The sequence below is a fragment of the Protopterus annectens genome, chromosome 2.part1 (assembly GCF_019279795.1).
Source record: "Protopterus annectens isolate FY-2018-M chromosome 2.part1, PAN1.0, whole genome shotgun sequence".
NCBI classification, from domain to species: Eukaryota; Metazoa; Chordata; order Ceratodontiformes; family Protopteridae; genus Protopterus; species Protopterus annectens.
The window spans coordinates 357,902,274-357,921,505 of record NC_056729.1 but is presented as its reverse complement, the minus strand read 5'-3'; the positions used below and the strand labels follow the sequence as shown (position 1 = coordinate 357,921,505).

Here is a 19,232-nt window from a genome sequence, read left to right as displayed (position 1 = left end):
TTTAAGGCATTTTTCTGCTGCAACATTAACATTTTTCTTTGGCTTTCCATGATGTTGACTCTGGGGACTGTATTTCATTTTTAATGCGGTCTCTAATTGCCCTTCCGAGTATCACCCTTTGCCTTGTTGCTGTGTTTGCTTTTCAGCTTCATTAGGTTTTACAGTTACAAATGTCTTGCTGCCTCTGGTTGTTCACTATTAGTCCTATTTTGAATGTCTCTTTAGCAATCTTTTACTTTAATTTCCAATACTGTGTCTTATTTGCTGATTGTTGCTATGGATTCTGCATTTACTAGACTTGTTTCATTCTATCTGTTTATGCCATATATTTTACTTAACAGTCTGGTTTTATTAATTTACTCACATTCTCTTTCATTATCTTCTAATACCTCACTATTCTATTTCCCCTACTAATATTGCTATTTTTAATAATCTGTTTGGCCTTAATACTTGGGTTGACACTTACTTTTATATTTATACTTTTCTATCTCCATATTTTGGCTGATTATTGTTATACTCGTTGACGCCTTAAGTTTAATTTCATTTTCCTGTTTCTCTAGTACTGTTATTTATTAATATTTGGTGTGTGGCCTGTACTTTTTTAGGCTTTATTTGTTAAAAGTAATTTTTACTGTGCATATCAGCTTTAGTGTGCTCTAGTATGACTTCCACTGCGTTCCTCTATTTCCGTTCATTACATAGTATCTAAGGTATGTATACATTTTTTCTGAGATGTAAAACAGGCCTATTTTGTTTTATATTATATTTACTTGCTTTCTTCTACTTTTTTACCCTTAGCACTATTTCCTTATGACTGAATCTCATTTTTCAACAATTTTGCCCATGATTATTCCTTTTAGTAAGGGTGTACTACCTTCTCACTTTCTGCTTATTCTTCCTACAACCCGATTATTTTGGTTTACCAGCTCACATAAACACATATTTTCCACTTGTTAGACCTCAAATCCTAATTTGATTTAGTCTTGTTTTCCTTCGCATCTTTTGTCTTGCTTTATTTATTCCTCTGCCTTTTACACTTTTTACCTTACTGAACATCCACTGGAGTAACCCATAGTACCTACTGTTTTATATCACAATGTCCTTTCTAACCAATCCTCTTATTCATTCTTATGACAAATACACCTTGTTCACACTTTGTCCTTTTCACTCCTAATGTTTGCCAGTTCCCATCTTTCTGCTGTGTAGTTATTTGCATATTTTACTGAGGCATAGAGGAGCCTGGCAAAGGCAGGCTAATTTAGATGCTCCTGGGTAATTCCTGTGGGGAGTACTTAACACTACGTCCCCTTCCTCAGGATGAAATATCCTAAGGTGCCATATATTCTCTTGTTTGGGTAGTACTCAGGGTTCTACTGTAAGAGTGGTAGGTGACTGGAGTAAATCCTCATTTGGCTCCGTTTAGATCACTCTACACTACTATGAGCTTTATCTCTGACAAATGTGGTATTATCCTTGACCAGATGCATGACACTGACCTCACATTCATTAAGAAGGCATGGCTTGACGATACCTTTTGCCAACAAATGGCAGCAGCTAGTCTCGTCTTAAATGGAGTAGGGTGAGGGATGGGGTTTGCATCTGCTCTAGCTTCAGGTTTGGTAATTCAGGTTGTCAGTAAGGCAACTCTTTTGAACGTGCCTTTGCTGAAGGTACAGATTGTAGGTTTCTCTTCATTTACCATGTACCTATTTGTGTGAAGGTATGCCTACAATTGTTCACCAACCTCTGCATCACCTCTATGTTTTGACATCAAAACCTTGTTGGATTTGATAACTTTAATATCTGATATGATGAAGACATGTTGGCTCTCACTAAAAAATTTAGTTGTATTTTGAAATGTTTTTGGGTGGCTCAAACTATTACCTCTGCAGGAAAATAAATCTGCATATTTTCCAACTGAATGTAATGGCCACTACCTTGGTGGTGGAGCCAATCTCATTGTCTGACTGCTTCCTTTTTGGCTCTGCCCTCAAACTACTACATTACAGTCCCCCAGTTTTGAGATATGGTAATCTTGTCATCAATATTAAACCCTATACTCCTCATCTATAGTCCCTCAGATCCTTCCTGAGATAGGGGCTGGCACTCTTGATGCCTTAGCAGGACACCATAACAAGTCTTTATCTTTGCTTCTGTTATCCTAATCCCAAGTTACATATATCTTATTTTGCCAAAGGAAAGAGAACTTTGCTTTGAACTTGAACTCTGCTCTTTGAAATGAAAAGTGTAGAAGAGAGAATGTCATTGGAAGAGTGTTGGTCTTTTGGATGACAAACTTGATTTGGATGAGCATGACACCATGTACCAGACTGAGGTCTCTCATAAGAGGTCAGATGCATCTCCAGAGAGATTGCAGCAGTGGCAGACCAACTGGCCATATTCCACTGGGAAGTGGACATGTTGTGCAGTCCGCCCTTCCTCATCACCTAATGAACCTTATCATTTAATCAACATGAGCTTACAACATTAGATCTGCTTTTCTTCCTCAGCACTCCTATTGTCACTGTCAGGGTTAGTTCTTCCTTTTGACCAGTGTTCGCCATTCCTGATCATGATTTGTTTTTAACTGTGATATCAAACAATTGCCCACAACTTAAAACTTGGATTCATGCCCCTCTAGGCTTGTGAGGACAGTTGTGGTAGTGCTGACTCCAAGGAACTAACATATATTAGAGTCCGCAATGAGGACCTGGGGGAGTGAAATTGTTTTGCAAGAGTCTGTTATCACCAGAATCTGTAAGAAAACTTCCTTGGACCCTAATGTATTTGATAACACTTAGAATGTTATTTACATGCAGGCTGAGTCCCATCTTATAGTTTTCATGGATCTTTATCACTCCAGCTGTCTATCTGCCAGTCTATCTGTCTGCCTCCCTACATAATATCTAGACTGGTCTCATTTTAGTAACAAATTATTACCTGATGGACCTCAGACCAATGTTTTTACACTATGTTAGTCCCACTGGACCATACCATCCTGATTTTCAGTCTACACAAACAGATATCTCACACATTCACTTAAACAGCATGTTTATAGAACAGCACTCTACCTATTCAAGTTTAATCCAGAAATATTCATTACTACCCTATCATATATTAACTGGAACAACCTAAACATCCTCCCCTTAGATGATGCAGTAAATTAATTCAATACAACTTCCTAAAATATCCTAAATAGCCTTGCACCTCATAGAAGCAAGAGATTAAAACCAAATAATGCAAGTTGGCTATCCAAAAAGAGTAGAATGCTGCTGTAAGACAGAGAACAAGTGTGGAAAGAATGACAAAAATATAAAACACTCCAATATCTTCAAAACTCAGCAACTGACCGTACTAACAAAACAAATAAATGAAGACAAAAACTATACTACAACAACATTCAAAACAATAACAAATTCTGGTCAGCCGTTAAAAAATCTTACATCCCAGCCAAAAATTCAAGACAAACCCCTCTCCCAATAATATACCACTCAAAAGTGCAATAAATTCAACTCATATTTCATTGATAGCATTGTGTCACTAACCAAGATTCCCCAGCATCTAATCCCAACTCTGCCCAACAGCTACATATTACCACATCCATTTTCATCTTCAAACCTGTGCCCACATCCTATATAAAACTAGTCTTAAACAAATTCAAACCATCTTCAGCTTCAGTTGATGACCTTCCAAGCAAGTACCTTAAAATAGCAGCCAAAAGCATTGCCTATTCTGTCTCAAGTCTTACAATTAGGTCTATCCAAGAATCCTAAGTTTCCTCGCTCTCTCTCTGGAAGAAAAATACACATTATCCCTCTACACAAAGGAAGATGTTCAGTAGATCTTACTGACTTTAGATCTATACCAATCTTATCTCCCTCACCAAAATACTTGAAAAATATATTCAGAACAATTGCTAATCTATTTCCTGCAGAAGAAATTCCTATCTCCATACAAAATGGCTTCCTTCTCTCCCAAATTATTAATACCGTACTTCTAACCTTAATCGACACTGTCAATAAAGCTAGAGATAACAGAAAACTAGTCTTCTCCTTATTTCTATACTTTTCTAATCCCTCTGATACTGTTTGCACAACATACTTCTACTTCAAATGCCCTCATTAGCTCTCTCTGTCCTCCCTTCTATTGTTCAAAACCTACTTCTCCAACAGGTATCATTCAGTAAAATGAGACTTCCCTCTCTCCATAATTCTCATTCACCAATGGTGTACCACAAGGCTCTATCCTTGGTCCCCTCCTCTTTAACATTCTCAGCAATACCCTCTACACATCCGCAAAACAAGCCTTCCTAACCCAATATGCAGATGACTCCACACTCATACGCACATTAGACAACACGGCACATTTCAAAAACATTACTCAGGAAGCTTCAACAGCCACAAAAATATAGATGTATAACTCATAACTCATGCTGAACCAAAAAAATAAATAAATACTTCTATTTTTCCCCAAGTCCCTCTCTCATGAAAAAAAAAAAAAACAAAAACAAAATTTAAAATCCTCTCTCTTACTAATACAACTATTTAAGTCACTTCTCATAGCAAAGTTTTAGAGATGACAGTGGATGAATCTTAAATTTGACCTGCATATACAAGATTGCATAAACTCACTGAAAACTAGGGATACTTTACAAAGCCAAAACCTTTCTCACCAGTGCAACTAAAACTGCACTTACTATTAGTTACCTCCTCCTGTCGCTGCTTTGTAGTGCTGCTATCCTTACTACCCTCCATGCATCACAAAAATCAAAACTCGAACAATGCTATAACAAAGTTGCTAAATTTGAAGCAAATACTCCTTTCAGGACCCACCACTGTATAGCACCAAAATGCCAAAATTGGCTAGAACTACCCCATAAAATAACATACACAGCTTTTTGCCACCTATAAAATTATCCAACATCCATCTGCTTGCCCAACATTAACTAAAATTCTACACAACTATGTTCCTAGTCAGTCATTACAGCCCAATGACCAAAAACACCTGTCTGTCCACAAACCTATCAAAACTGCTAGGCCTTGTATATACTCATACCATGTTGCTAAGGCCTGAATTCCTTATCTCTATCTGTCAGGTCAATCCCCTCCCTGCCATCCTTCAAAACCATTTTGAAAGACTTCTTGGCCAAAACCTGGATCTGTTTTTGTTCAACACCAGGATAGAGTATAACCCTAAATATGAACAAGTATATATTCATGCCTTACACCTCCTTACACCTCCTTCTTTACTCACTTCCTTACTGCAATTAATTTCTCTTCCCCTTACAATCTAAATATGACATAGCCCTGCTTTTTTGTCACTTCACATTGCAATTCCTGTTTGTATTATATGAACTTACCTTTAATTTCTCTTAAACTGGCTATTATTTCTCTAAATATTAAATTATTGTCATATACGTTATATCTATTCTTAACCATTGTTTTCACGTTATGTCTAATTTGGTGTAATAATGTAAAGTGCAGATGTTTTTTGTATTATTTTTGAAGATTGTAAAATTATTGTTCTTAAAATGTTTTCGTAATACCTTGGAACTTTTCTCCTGAGGCCTCCACTGAAAATGGATGTATTTTCCAAGTAATTAAATGTCAAATAAATAAATAAATTAGTTGTGATTGTACTGTAGTCTCAGCCTTAAGGTCCTACTTTGGTTTACATCTTAACTTACTGCCTATACCCAGAAGGTGTCTTTTAGGCTTAAATTTTTCTGCCCCATTCCATCTGGACTGCAGAATCCTACAGGCCTCAGTCTTGGTCCCTTTACTTCTCTTGTCTGTGTTTCTACTACATGATCTGATTAGGAGGAGAGGTTTAGCATTACCTATTATAATTATTTTGATAATAATAATAATAATAATAATTATTATTATTATTATTATTATTATTATTATTATTATTATTACACCTACTGTTTCATAGCATTATTGTGTTGATAACACCCACATTCAACTCTCCTCCCCTCAGGGCAATATTGCAAGTATGCATTTTTTGCTGTTGATTTGGAGGCCATTCACCAATGCCTCATACTCAATCAGTTGAAAGTCAATATGTTCAGAAATTATACTGGTGAGGGGTTCTGCAACTTTTGCATTTTCCATCAGGCATCTTTTACAGTGGCAATTAGCTTTAGTTTGTTTGTAAAGTGGGTGACTCAGGTATGATCTTTGCTTACTGGTCCCTCAACCTAATGGCTAAATATTCATTCATGCAGTGCTCTTATTACATCTGGACTACTGGACTACTCTATCTGGAATTTCCAGAGAATAAGGTCATCTTTTTCAGATGGTACAAAATAAATATCTTACTGCCAGGTTACATATTCATACAATGTGTCGCCATTATATTATGCTTGACTTGCAGAACTTACACTGGCTCCAGACCCAGTAACACATTATCTTTAAAAGCATGATCTTGGTTTGATTTATTGGTGCATCTTCAACTTAGGCCTAAAGGCAAATACAGTATATTCAAAACAGAGAAGTGACATGTATTTAAGTACACTAATTAACTGCAACACAAATACTGACAAATACAAGAGCAGCAATTAGATAGAATAATTTCAAAGTAACTATAAACCTGCATAACTCCGGTGTATAAATTTGTAAATGTTAATTGAGCAAAACACATTAGTTATTTAACCCTTGTTGGATGGTCCACTAAGGTAGTAGCCTCTTTTAAGGGGAGACCTGAGGTGGTATTTACACTAAAATGGGAAGCTTGACCAGGGCATCAGGGAACTTCCTCTGCTAATGTTGATAGATGCCACCCAATCTTTTTCATTGACCTGAGCTACCACCAACTCAGGGCATTGGACCAAAAGATGGAGCACTTAGAAGTACAGCACTCTCCTTATGCGATACTGCAAGTATCAGCAATCCATCTACCTGGTGTGGGAATAGAACTCACAGCCTTCTGCACAAAAGGTGAAAGTGCAACATGTTGTGCCGATGACACTAAATTGATAGCTACTTAATTAATTAATAGAACAATATCATAAAAGATACAGTTATTGAGCATGTAATAATACAAAACACATTCTATATACTCCATGTACTAAGAACTGCATTGCTAATTTATTTTAGTTGTAGGCTAGGGTAGAGCACCAGTTTCCATACACCTTTTACAGACTGACCAGGGAGCACTATCTGGTTAAGTTCTCAGAATCATACAGATAGACAATGGAGGCTAAGAGAATCAAACCCTGTACAATGGGACCACAGAAATAGCTTGTTAACAGCTCTTTAAGCCTCTGTGCCACCTTCCAGAATGCTAGTTAAGTAACTTAAAGTAAGATAACTGCACTGTATGTGTGAAGTAAGAATAGAAAAGTTGAAAATATAGAAGTGAAAAACATAAACAGAATAAATATTACCAGTTTAGAGGAAAACAGTCTTTCTACATGGTTACTCTGACTAAAGAGACTATTAAGACCAGAAGTTCAGCCCATCAAGTCCCTGTTGTATACTGACCATCTGGACAAATACCCACGTGGTACATCATATATTCGTTTAAGTCTTTACTATTCTCACATGGTATAGTTTCAGCAGAAATTAAACTATATCCTAATATGATTACGCTGGAATATTTCTGTAGCTGTTGGCTGCAATGTGTTATAGGCATGTAATAACTGCCCCCAGGTTTATGCTAATTATGTGGGGAATTTTGGTAGCTGAAACACAGCCCCATTTTATAGAATGTGTCAAATATCAAAAGCTTATGTAGCTCTAAAGGTGATAGCAGGGCGTGGCTTGTAGTAATCTGAGTTGTAAGTAGTAACACAGTAACACAGGACTTGGCTAGCAAAAAAGGAATGCACTACAGTTTTTGAAGAATGGAGAGATGTGGAATTGTAGAAACTTTAATGGTCAAATGAATAAATAGATTTCAAGGGGATGCCATCTTATAGATAAAGGAATGCGTGGCAGGAAACTGATGCATATTGAAGAAATAGGAGGTATTCTAGAGGTGGCAAAAACAAAAAAAAATGCAAGACTCACGACACAAGCCCATTAAGGAAGGGGCTTTATTTCTTTTGGCACTTCAGTCTCAAGATTAAATTGTGAGCTTAATTTGTTTAGTTGCTTTACAAGTCTTTGTATAGAAAAATTTTTAGGTCTGCATTAGAATATGTTTCCATTTTCTTAATGCATGGCTCAGCAAGTCAGGTAAGCAGACAATGCACCCAGGTTGTCCCTGAAAGGAGATACTTGTGCTGAGTTTACCCCATTAACAAATTAAATATATAAATAAATATATAAATAAATAAAATAAAAGTTAAAGGATTATCTGTCACACAGAATTAGATAATTTCCCTAACTACTGCATAAGCTGTATGTAGCTGCAGAAGCACCCAGGCAGTACAAGCTTTCAGTGCATTCCACACTTTTAGGACTAGTAGCTGCACAGACAGGGACAAAAAGTGGAGGTGTCTCAGTCTACATCAATAACAAGCTTATCTCTAGGCTGGTTAAACAGAATGACATGCTGGAGTTTCTGCACATGCAGATCACCATAAACAAAATCCCTTACCACATCATAGCAATCTATAGGCCCCCCTCTTTGTCCCAGGAAGCTCATCGGTCATACCTAGACCTATTGCAGACACTCACCATCCAAATGAACAGCTTACTCATGGGGGGCTATAATTGCCTTCTATAGAATCCTATATGGCCCGAAATCTGCAGGAGTAGATATTCCTTGACTTTATAAACACAAACACCCTAGACCATTTAGTGTAGCTGCCCCCTAAAGGTTCCAACATACTGGATCTCATACTCACAAATATGGGAGAATGCTGCCCCATCCCCATGTCACATCATCCCTGGTAAGGTATGACCATAAAGCTGTCTCCTTTGAAATCAAAATAAATTTGGTAACCCCAGTAAACCCTGTAACAGTTAGGAACTATTCCAAGGCATACTACCTTTTATTACATGATAGTTTGTCAAAATTCAATTCCCCTCCAAACTCCAAAAACACAGCAGCCTATGTAGAACTGTTCACAGAAATTCTGTACAACTATGTCAATGGCTGCATAGAGCCTGCTGTACCTATCAAAAGCAATCCCATGACTAGACACAGAAACAATCTATCCTGCTGGCATTCCAAATTAAACAGGTTATATAACAAAAGGAAAAAAAATCATGGCTAAAAGCAAGAACATCTATAAAGAAAAGAACACTCTCATCAAGCTAAACAGGCAACTAAGAGGTCTAATTAAGCCCAATAAAGCCAATTTTTGAGGTCAAGACAGCTTCACATGCAAAAGGCAACCATAAGGCCTTCTTCAGTTATATCAGAAACCTCAAAGGCAGCACACAACAGTGAGCCAAACTGGTGGTTAATGGTGCCACATTTACTGAGATGGGCAACACAGCAAATCAGCGGGCAAACAAACTTCGCTGTAACTTTATCTCCTACTCACCCCCAGGGAAAACCTTTCAAGCATAACCCTCCAACAATAAACAGACAGCATGTCCTGGTTGTGCTTCAATGGACCCTAATAGTGCCCTCGATGTTTCCTAGATAGCATAAAATATGACCTATCAGGCCACTCGAGTCACTATTTAACTATAGTCTCAAAACAAGCTCTGTGCCATGAAAATAGAGGACAGCAACAGTCATCCCTCTTCATAATAGCGAACCATCAAGAGACCCCACCATCTACAGACCCATTAGTCTGACTAGTCTTATATGCAAAGCCATGGAATGGATTATCAGGGAAATGATCAATTAAAACATAGAAAATCTTCAGACACTGGATCCAACCCTGTCTGGTTTTGTCAAGGGAAGGTTATGCCTTCTGAACCCGGTGGACTTCTTTGAGAAGGCCACCAAGAGAATGGATGAGGAAAAAACAGTGCATACAACTACCATGACCTGACTAAGGCATTTGATACAATACCCCACTCTGACATTATTAACAAATGCATGGAATTAGGCCTAAATCTCTATATAACATGCTGGGTAGTCATCTGGTTTAGAGATAAGATCCAGCAAGTTAGTATTGGTGAGGCCATCTCCACAAAGAAGCCAGACACCAGTGGAGTCCCTCAAGGCTCTCTGCTGGGCCTGCTCTTCTTTGGCATCTACTTCTTGGAAGCCAAAGACAATGTCAAAGTCCTCTTGTTGACCAATTTTGCAGAAGATTGAAAACTATGACAATCATAGAATCCCCCAAGATGTAAATGTCTTACAAGTGAGTCTAATATAGAGAATGACCCATGCCCAAGCCACAACTTAAAACTCACTGCCAATAAATGCATAAAAGTACCTTTTGTGAAGTCAGCCACACCAGGAAACTACATCATCAATAAAACACCCCTAAGAGCTGTTAGGGATTTGGGAACACATGCAGATTGCAACCTGGCCTTCAACCAATGTGTTCAAGGTAGTAAGGAAATCTTTCTATGTTGCTCACCTTACAAGTATGAACATGGCATCCAGGTCCAAAAAAGTCACCCTGGCACTGCACTCTGCCCTCATCAGGCACATCTTACAGCATAATTCCCCCCTTCTGCATGTACCTGACTAGACAAATGCAGCAACTAGAACATCCACAAAGATCCCTTACAAAAAGAATACAGGGCATAAACACAATGTCCTAAGTGGACCACCTCAAAGTCCTATTCTGCTATGAACAACCAAAAGGAGATCCATGTCTGGCATTCAAGGCATCATTGGATCCTACTCTGATGGACCTTTTGTACATCTACAAAATGAACAGCATCAGAGCTACTAGATCAAGTGACCTACATTTTGCTTGTGACATAAATAGAACATGTTTCAAAGAGAATTCCCATTCTCTGGAATAAGCCCTCCAGCCATGTGAAATATAGTCCTCCCCAACCCTATTTAAATGTAACCTGGACCGGTGGATGAGAAATTGGAAATTCACCCCTGGTCTGGTGCCCATGTCTCTGATGGACAGAGGCAGTCAGTAAATCATTTCCTAACTAACAAACACCCCTTATATAAACATCTAAAATACAATAACTTGTGGAATACATTTAGGTTGGATGGCTAAGCTTTTAAAGACCCTAGCGTCCATTAGTCTAATATACACCTATGAACTTATTCCATTAAAACACAGTCTTGAATTCCTTTGGTACTTTGAACTCACATTATTATTAGTAAGACAAGGTTACTCACTTCAGTCATTTCTTGCTACCACACATTTATTTTTCTAAAACATGGTACCCCCTTAAAATGTATTTGTTCCTATGACTTTTAAAGTTTCTACCATGTCAACTTTCACCTTTCCTGAAGGTTGCTCATGAATCCTGAACATACCTCTCAACTTCTTAATGCAAAAACTCTAGAAAAAAATCTAAAATAATAGAGGGATCAAAGGCCCAAAAATGGAGACAGATTTTAAATATTGCTGTTATGAACTTACAAATTACAAGAATAACATGATTTGTGTTAACATGCACTTTCTGAAGGATATGAAGTCTAAAACCCACATGTATGTCATTATTTAGTGACTTCAGTCCTCAGTGATTTGCCAGGAAACCACAAATTTTATGAGGAGCAGACCAAAAATATGACAAAAACCTGGACATTCTGTGAAAATCTGGATGGTTGAGAGGTATGGTCCTTTGATTTAAGAATACCAACACAATAGATTTATATCAAGCTAGAGAAAAAAAATGTGATTCATTTAATGGAGTCTTCTTGCCATACATTGTTTTGTATATTCCAAACTCAAACTTTTTTTTTATTTTTCACATGGCTACTTTTAGTCATCAATGTTCAGTTTGCTAAATGGTGTCCCTTATCAAATAAGTCCATTAAACTGCATGGCACATTGAACTGCAATGGCAGAAAATGTCTCATTAACTCTGCAATTGAATATTACATTTAAAAACATTTTCTCCACATATTTATATCAAATTGATGATTAGGAAACATATTTGTGACAAGTTATTTCCAAGTACTCACTTTATTTCTTTTGAAGTGAGCTAATGGTCTAGGTACGGAAGAATGCCCCTGCTATCTAGGATGGCTGTCTTGAAGAAGTTATAAGTTCTTCTGAGACAACACTTTCCTTTAACATATCATGTCATGTCTACTTTTCTTATCTGGTATGTGACTAAATTTATAACCTGCTACTCATTTTGTCTACAGATGACAAAGAAACATTATAGACTCATGATCCCATTATTTACAGCGTTTTCTTTTTTTTTTCCCTGGGTACATCACTCCCTAGATTAGGTTGCTGTCCACACTCACACATTTTGTTTTACAGATTCTTGTCCAAAAATCATATTACTACAAAGCACATTCTAACTGTAGTGCCTGCCTCAATGTTTGGGTTCACGATTCAAAACATACTCCTTTGCAAATAAAATAGTTTTATAAAATGCCATCCAGAAAACATTCCCACAGCTCTAGCAGTGCATATATTACAGCAGATAGCTGAAGTTGAGTTTTTATATAATTTCAGCTATAGTGCACTGCTGCTTTTATACAGTCGCTGCCTAAGTGAATTGCTTTTGTTTTGAAAGATATTTTTTCACCCCAGTGGCAGACTGGGGTACTGCAGAACCTCATTGGATGCTGTCTACTCTCCTGCATAGTCTGCTATAATACAGCAGATACAATAATTTAGCAAACTTTCAACAAGCTTTGGTGATAACACGCTTCAGAAACAATGCATGGACTTGTCGTCTCTGTCATTCCTTTACACGGGGTGCTTTTACTGATCGAGTAAGAAGCACAGTAGTTACTAGGGGCTGACTAGTTACTGCAAATGCATTTTTCAGAGATTTTATTTCATTAAATAAAAATGAACAACTTTAATCTGGTATTTAGTCTACTTTATTTGTGCACTCCTAGATTTTCCAGTTGTGTCAGTAATTTGGTGCTTTGGAATAATCATACAACAATATTTAAAACAAAAAAAGGAAGTACTATTGTTGTGAACTATATTGACTCTTGGCACCTTAAAGTGACATTATATTTCTCACTAACAGTGCTGAATTTAATACAGTTCAGAACTGTATGGCTTACAGAGCACTGCAACCACTGATAGTCCATTAAGCAAGAAAGAAAACAAATATGTTAGACATAATACGTTTAATGGCCTAACAGCATTGATTGTTAAGGTTATTTTAATGAAAATTCATTTATTAACCTAATAATAATGGACAAGCATATTCGGAAAGCTAGCTTTATAATTGTTAGTCTATTAGAATGCAACATTTGCAACAGCATTGTTTCTTTTTTATGCTACTTTTAAGATAGTCTTGTTTCTTTTTGTTAGCATGCAAGAGTTCATTCACAGTTACTCGTCTGCATAGCTTTTTTCACAAGACACTCTATTTGACATTCATATCAATATACAGTGACTAACCGAAACAAATCATTAAGCATATTTACAATTATAGACGTTGGAAAGTTGTGGCAACTCTGTTAAAGACAGAAACAAAAGGCATGTATTACATATTAGAATATTGCACACCATCAACAGGTAGAGTATACAGTCTTAAAGCATTTCATTTTCTGATAAAAATAATGACAGCAATTAAGTTACTATACCAGTCAAGCACACTTTTCCTTAGGTCTTCCATCCTTTGCACACACATATTTTTGTGGATGCAGTAAAAGTATCAGATTAACTACTTTGCTCATCTTGTTGCTAAATAAGTGTAAAGCAAAACCACTCCATACCATCACTACTAAACTCAATAAAAGGAAGCAGGCAGGCAGCCATATCTTGTCTGACTGGGCTGTATCTTTGCAGTACACAAGTTAGAATAAAGTTCCCATAGCAAGTTCAAAAGCATATATATGGCACCATTACAACAGTGAAATATAATGCACTTACATTCATTTGCTGGACCTGGTGATATTTTGTAAACTGACACTAAAGACAATTGAAAAATGTACATAAATGGGAAACAGAAAACAACTCGGTTTAACACAAGAATATGCTTTACAATGAAAACAATAACTATACCAAAGTTAGCCTCCAGTATGACTTAAGGAACAGTTTTATTATAGTGTACACTTAGACAGAGTTAGGAATTAGAGCCAGCTTACTGAAAATCCCTGTCCTACAAATGCTAAAATGCTCAATATGGTTTGAGATAAAGATGATATAATTCTGTGCTGCCCTCTAATAACAAAGGCATTACAAATTATACATATCCACTGTCTTTTCACACATACAGTGAAAACACTGACCTGTACTGCACAGTTGCCCATGTATACCACTCCAGAAAAATGCAAGCAGGGCAATGTAACACACACACACACACACACACACACACACACACACACACACACACACACACACACACGTGATTTCATTTGTTTCCTTACTGCACTTACTTTTGCACTGCATTACATTTGCTTGATGGCAAAATGTGGATATACTCCTATCTAGTTTGTTCTTTTAAGCTAACATGCTCCCTCCCTATCCATAGCTTCTCCTCGCCCTTATTTCACTTTTTCCATGACATTCTGATTGTCTGAATGTCTCTCCACCACTCATCCCATTAGTCTGCACCATGAATCAACAACCCTCTCTATGAAAAAAAATATTTTGGAGATTCCTAGAGTAGTTAATTCCCATAATTTGTTGCCTTAGTCCATTATTACGCTATCTCTCTCTGTCCTTCCTGTTTACAAAGGCTTAAAAGTGTGTTAACAGCAACTCTGAAATATAAAGATTTAACAGTGCTGTAAAATCTGTACATAGCATGATGCTGGCAAGATTATTGTAAGCACTCTTTGTATGTTACTTTCTATCACAGGATAGGCATCTTGCTCTTTGACTGCTTTGTGAATGACCAAACTTAATTTTACAAGAGAATTCAAAAGTAAGCATTTGACAACTGCTAATACAACTAATATAGCAAAAGGAGTTATGTAGCAAATAATTGCCATGTCATTTATAAACACATTAATAACTGATTAATGCACTACACATTAATCTCTGTCTAACTGTCCATAACAGCCATGTATTAACAAATAATAAAGCTTCAACAATGTGCTGTTTATTGTTAATGCCTTTTAGCAAGAAAGATGTTGTACTTCTATGACTGTTGTTCCAAGGCGTTTGTGTAATTATGACATTTACACAATTTCATATGCCTTGAACGGCCTCACATGAAGACATAAATTATCTTGGACCACAGGTGTTGGGTCCTGATTTCTGCTTGCCACAAAGTAACAAACATTTCAAGAAAGATGCAGGAGACTGAAAACTCTGTTAATCGTATGCATTAACACCAAAGAGGCAGCTCCCTTTCCCAGGAACTTTGGCAGAAGTAAGAACCTGGGAAGATGGCTACACCTTTGCACTGAATAAATTCAATATATCAGCCTAACTTTTGAGACAGGTAAGTCACAGAAATTTGCTAAATATGAAGAGATACAAATATAATGGGCTTCACAGTATTACTAAGGCATGCCTTCCATGAAGTAAAAGGAATCTCAAGAAGGTAACAAGTTGTAATTATCCTATTACAAGCTTTTCAAATGGCTGAAACACATCTCACGCAACTAGTATAGTATACCTGGACAGGTTCACTAGTTGAGACTCATGGGATTGATGGATGCCAACTTGTTTTGATAATGGTCCAAAAGAGTAAATGTGCAAAAAAATGCAAGCAATTTATGATATTGCTAGCAACACATTCTGGTATTTCATTATATACTTAAAATATATTCGTTAATGGGCAGACTTGAAATGATAATAAATCGAGAATATCCTGTGGCAGTCACCTCTGAGTTTCTGAGCCTTTAATTACAAAAACCAACATGCAAAGATAAGGAAGCAATGCCATTAAAATATTTTTATGCCAGCAAATAAAAAAAAAATCAGAAAATGTTAGCTGCTTTCGAAAATATTTTTGAAAAACTTTGCTAATGTATATCACCGCCTTTAGAACACAGCATTTTATTACATTGAACTGACACAAACTGCAAACCACTTTTTACACATGAAGTCAAAATCTACATAAAAATCACATATGCAATATACTCAAAAAAAAGCTTAACACAATACCCAACATACTTTTCCAGACCATTGTGGTGACAAACAACCTTAAGTTGTATAGAAAGTGTGATAATACAGAATAAAGCTACATCCTTCAACATTTTGACAGCAGAAATAAACACTGAGACTGGTACATCTTGTCTTAATTTTCTACATCAGACTTCTACCTTTTTTACTTATTTTCACAAAGACTTGCTGTTTTTGTTTAGCAGATGATCTATCAGTGTGAAATCCATGCTGAAATCAAATAGAATAACTATTCCGGACTAGCAAGAGATGAGAGCTCTGCTTGATTGTGAAGCAGAAAGGCAGGCACATGTTCACTGCTGTTTACAATGTGACACAGCCAAGTTAAGGCGGAGGAGGAGTTGGAAGTTATGCTGAACATCAGGCGTGAAGTACAGTATATGCATAACATTAAAGCATTCAAATGCTTACCTCTGTGCGAGACTGAAACCTCTTGTTTAGCTCATATATCCGATACTCTGGCTGCACCATGTATGGTGTGTGTCTTCTATAGAATGGCCCAAAAGGAGAAGAATAAAAAGGGTCATGAGGGGTGCTACACATCTTTTCAGACTGCAGAGAATCGATCTACATACAGCGGCATCAACGTCCATACAGAGCACATGGGCTGTACGCTGTGCACAGCATGAGCTAATAGTATACACAAGGCTGAGGCAGGAAGGTACGCTGAGAGCCCTCTACTGCAAGAAAGAGAGAAAGAGTGAATATGTGTGTGTGTCTGTGTCAGTGTGTGTGTATGTGTGTGCTGGGGGTGGGTGGGGGTGCAAAGACAGAGAGACTGGATAGCTTCAGGCACCACTGTTGTTTTAAAAGAAGCAGTTTATGGAAGGGTCATTTCCTGTCCATGGAGAAGTACAGCTAAAAAAATTCTCCTTACAAGCTGACAACTAAGGTTTGGTTTTAATTTTTGCAGACTAGGACCCCTTAGAAAACTGAGTGGAAAGCATGTTAGCATATAGGTGGTTTAGTAGCTGCCTGAACCTATCACTTTCCAAGACCAGTAGGTTTCTTAAGACTATATGACACTTTGTTTCCAGTTTAATTACAAAAAACAAGATTCCTGTTCAGAGAGCAGTTTACTTACTCATAACACATAAAAGGAATATGAAGCCTCATTTTTCATGTTTTCTTTCTTTTGTTTTCATCTTGGAGATCGAATAGTTACAAATTACAGAAAGAATTTTTCGGTTTGCCTAATATTTCTAAAATGTGCCTGTTTCTTCTGATTTTACAGTGCTGTATTATAAGGCTTAGCAAAACTGCACTGCTTTGTTTACTAGCAGAATAAATATTATGGAAGGGTAAATTTATCAGAAGAAACTAGATAATATATTAACGTCTTTCAGAATTGAAAAAGACAGAGTATAAGCAAATCATGTGAGTTTAATAATGCAGGTAAAGTAATTAAACTGCTGTCAACATGACTTGCTCATTCCAATGTGCCATCTTAATAATTATGTTTGCTTGCATTTGCCACTGATAATGTAGCCATGGAAGAGTTGCTATAAACAATTCCCTTCTCTCTTACTTCTGTTAGAGTGTGTGTATGTTTGTATGTGTACTTTTATGTGTGCATATGTCTGTATTTGTCTGTGGGACTCTTATGGATGCCTATGTGTGTGCATGTTTTTGTGGTGTGTGTTTGTGTTCAAGGTCTGTAGAACTATTTGTGTTTCTGTGAGCATGTATACATTTCACTCATACCTCTTAACCTCTTAGGGCAAGAAATGTGGACAAAGCCTGACAAAATGGGGGTTCAAAGGCCCAAAAATAGGGACAGATTTTAAATATTGTTCTTATAAACTTAGAAAGTTACTAGAGTAACAGGGTTTGTATTAACATACATTTTCTGGAGGATATGAAGTCTGAAACTCAAATGTATGTCATTATTTAGTGACTTTAATACTCAGATCATCTCAGTGATTTGCCAGAAAAAGACAAATTTTATGAGGAATAGATTAAACTATGAGGTGAAAATCTAGACATTCTGCGAAAATCTGGACAGTTGAGAGGTATTTCAGTATGTGTGAGCACATGCATGTTTGTGTGTAGGTGTGCCTATGAGGTATTTCTGCCACACATGGGCACACACACACACACACACACACACACACACACACACACACACACATACACAAACGCGCACGCTTCTGTGCGTGTGTGTGTGTGTGTGTGTGTGTGTGTGTGTGTGTGTGTGTGTGTGTGTGTGTGTGTGTGTGTGTGTGTGTGTGTGTGTGTGTGTGTGTGTGTGTGTGTGTCAGTATATTTTGGAATGCATAATCCAGCAACATAAGCACAACTGATGCCCTCTCCAACTTTGTTCCATTCCCCCAAAGCATGTGATATTGGTCCAGTACATAACATACTCCTGCAAGCTAAAACAACTGGCATTCTTCTCACTGTCTCCTGACTACCTGAACTAGATTGATACACTGAAAATAAAGTTGTAGCCCTATAAACTGTCAGCAAGTTCTTTTCAGGCTCGCAGTCACCACTGCCACAGAAGTGTATCATTTCCTGAAAACTGCTGTTCTGCTAGAAATAAGACAGGGAATGGGTACACTTTATTATTGCAGGAAAATAATTATTCACATAAAATGCATTGACTGTTATTCAGTGCATGTTAAACATGCATGTGTTTAAATGCTTATAGGTTTTAATTCTTATTCAGTCAAGCAGAAGTATCTAACTGTTTATAAAATAATCAAAGTGTGTGGAAACAATTTTAGGTTCCTTTATTGTAGGCTTTGCAATTATTATACTGAATAGCCATGCATAGTTCAGAGTTGTCTGCTAAAGGAATGGCCTCTAATTTCTGTCAGAAGCTAGAAGACAAAGACAGGATGAGATTTTTTTTTCAGTATAGCTCTGTGTGATGCAATGCAAATCTGTAACCATAGCAAATGTGTTTCTCCAACTACTCCAGCTCCACCAAAGAGTACAAAGCACAAGTCAATTAAAATCATTTTGCCCCCGCCCCAGCCACAGTTCTTTAGGTTTCTCATTCTGAAGGTGGATAAAGTGAGCATGTGAGGGCAATCATTATAGTGTAACTGCAGCTCTGGTAGATAATCTCAATGGTCCACCTACCACCCTTGTTACACTGAAGAACAAGAACTGGTATTTAAAGAGTGTTTTATTCCAATGTCCATAGAGTGCCAAGAGTGATTACAAAATT

At 37.1% G+C, this 19,232-nt stretch overlaps 1 protein-coding gene across 6 annotated transcripts in view; it reads right to left on the bottom strand.

Annotated features, from left to right (window-relative positions):
- LDB2 (LIM domain binding 2) overlaps positions 1-16,918 on the bottom strand; it is a 1,425,612-nt gene extending 1,408,694 nt beyond the window's left edge. For 2 of the 6 annotated variants that reach the window (XM_044062192.1, XM_044062193.1), the window contains exon 1: positions 16,466-16,915. In XM_044062192.1, the coding sequence (XP_043918127.1) occupies positions 16,466-16,597 (132 nt within the window). In that variant the 5' untranslated portion in view covers positions 16,598-16,915. Of the gene's footprint in view, positions 1-16,465 lie in introns of all 6 variants that reach the window. The other 4 variants (XM_044062195.1, XM_044062198.1, XM_044062197.1 and 1 more) reach the window with 4 other exon arrangements.
- Positions 16,919-19,232: the final 2,314 nt, after the last annotated feature.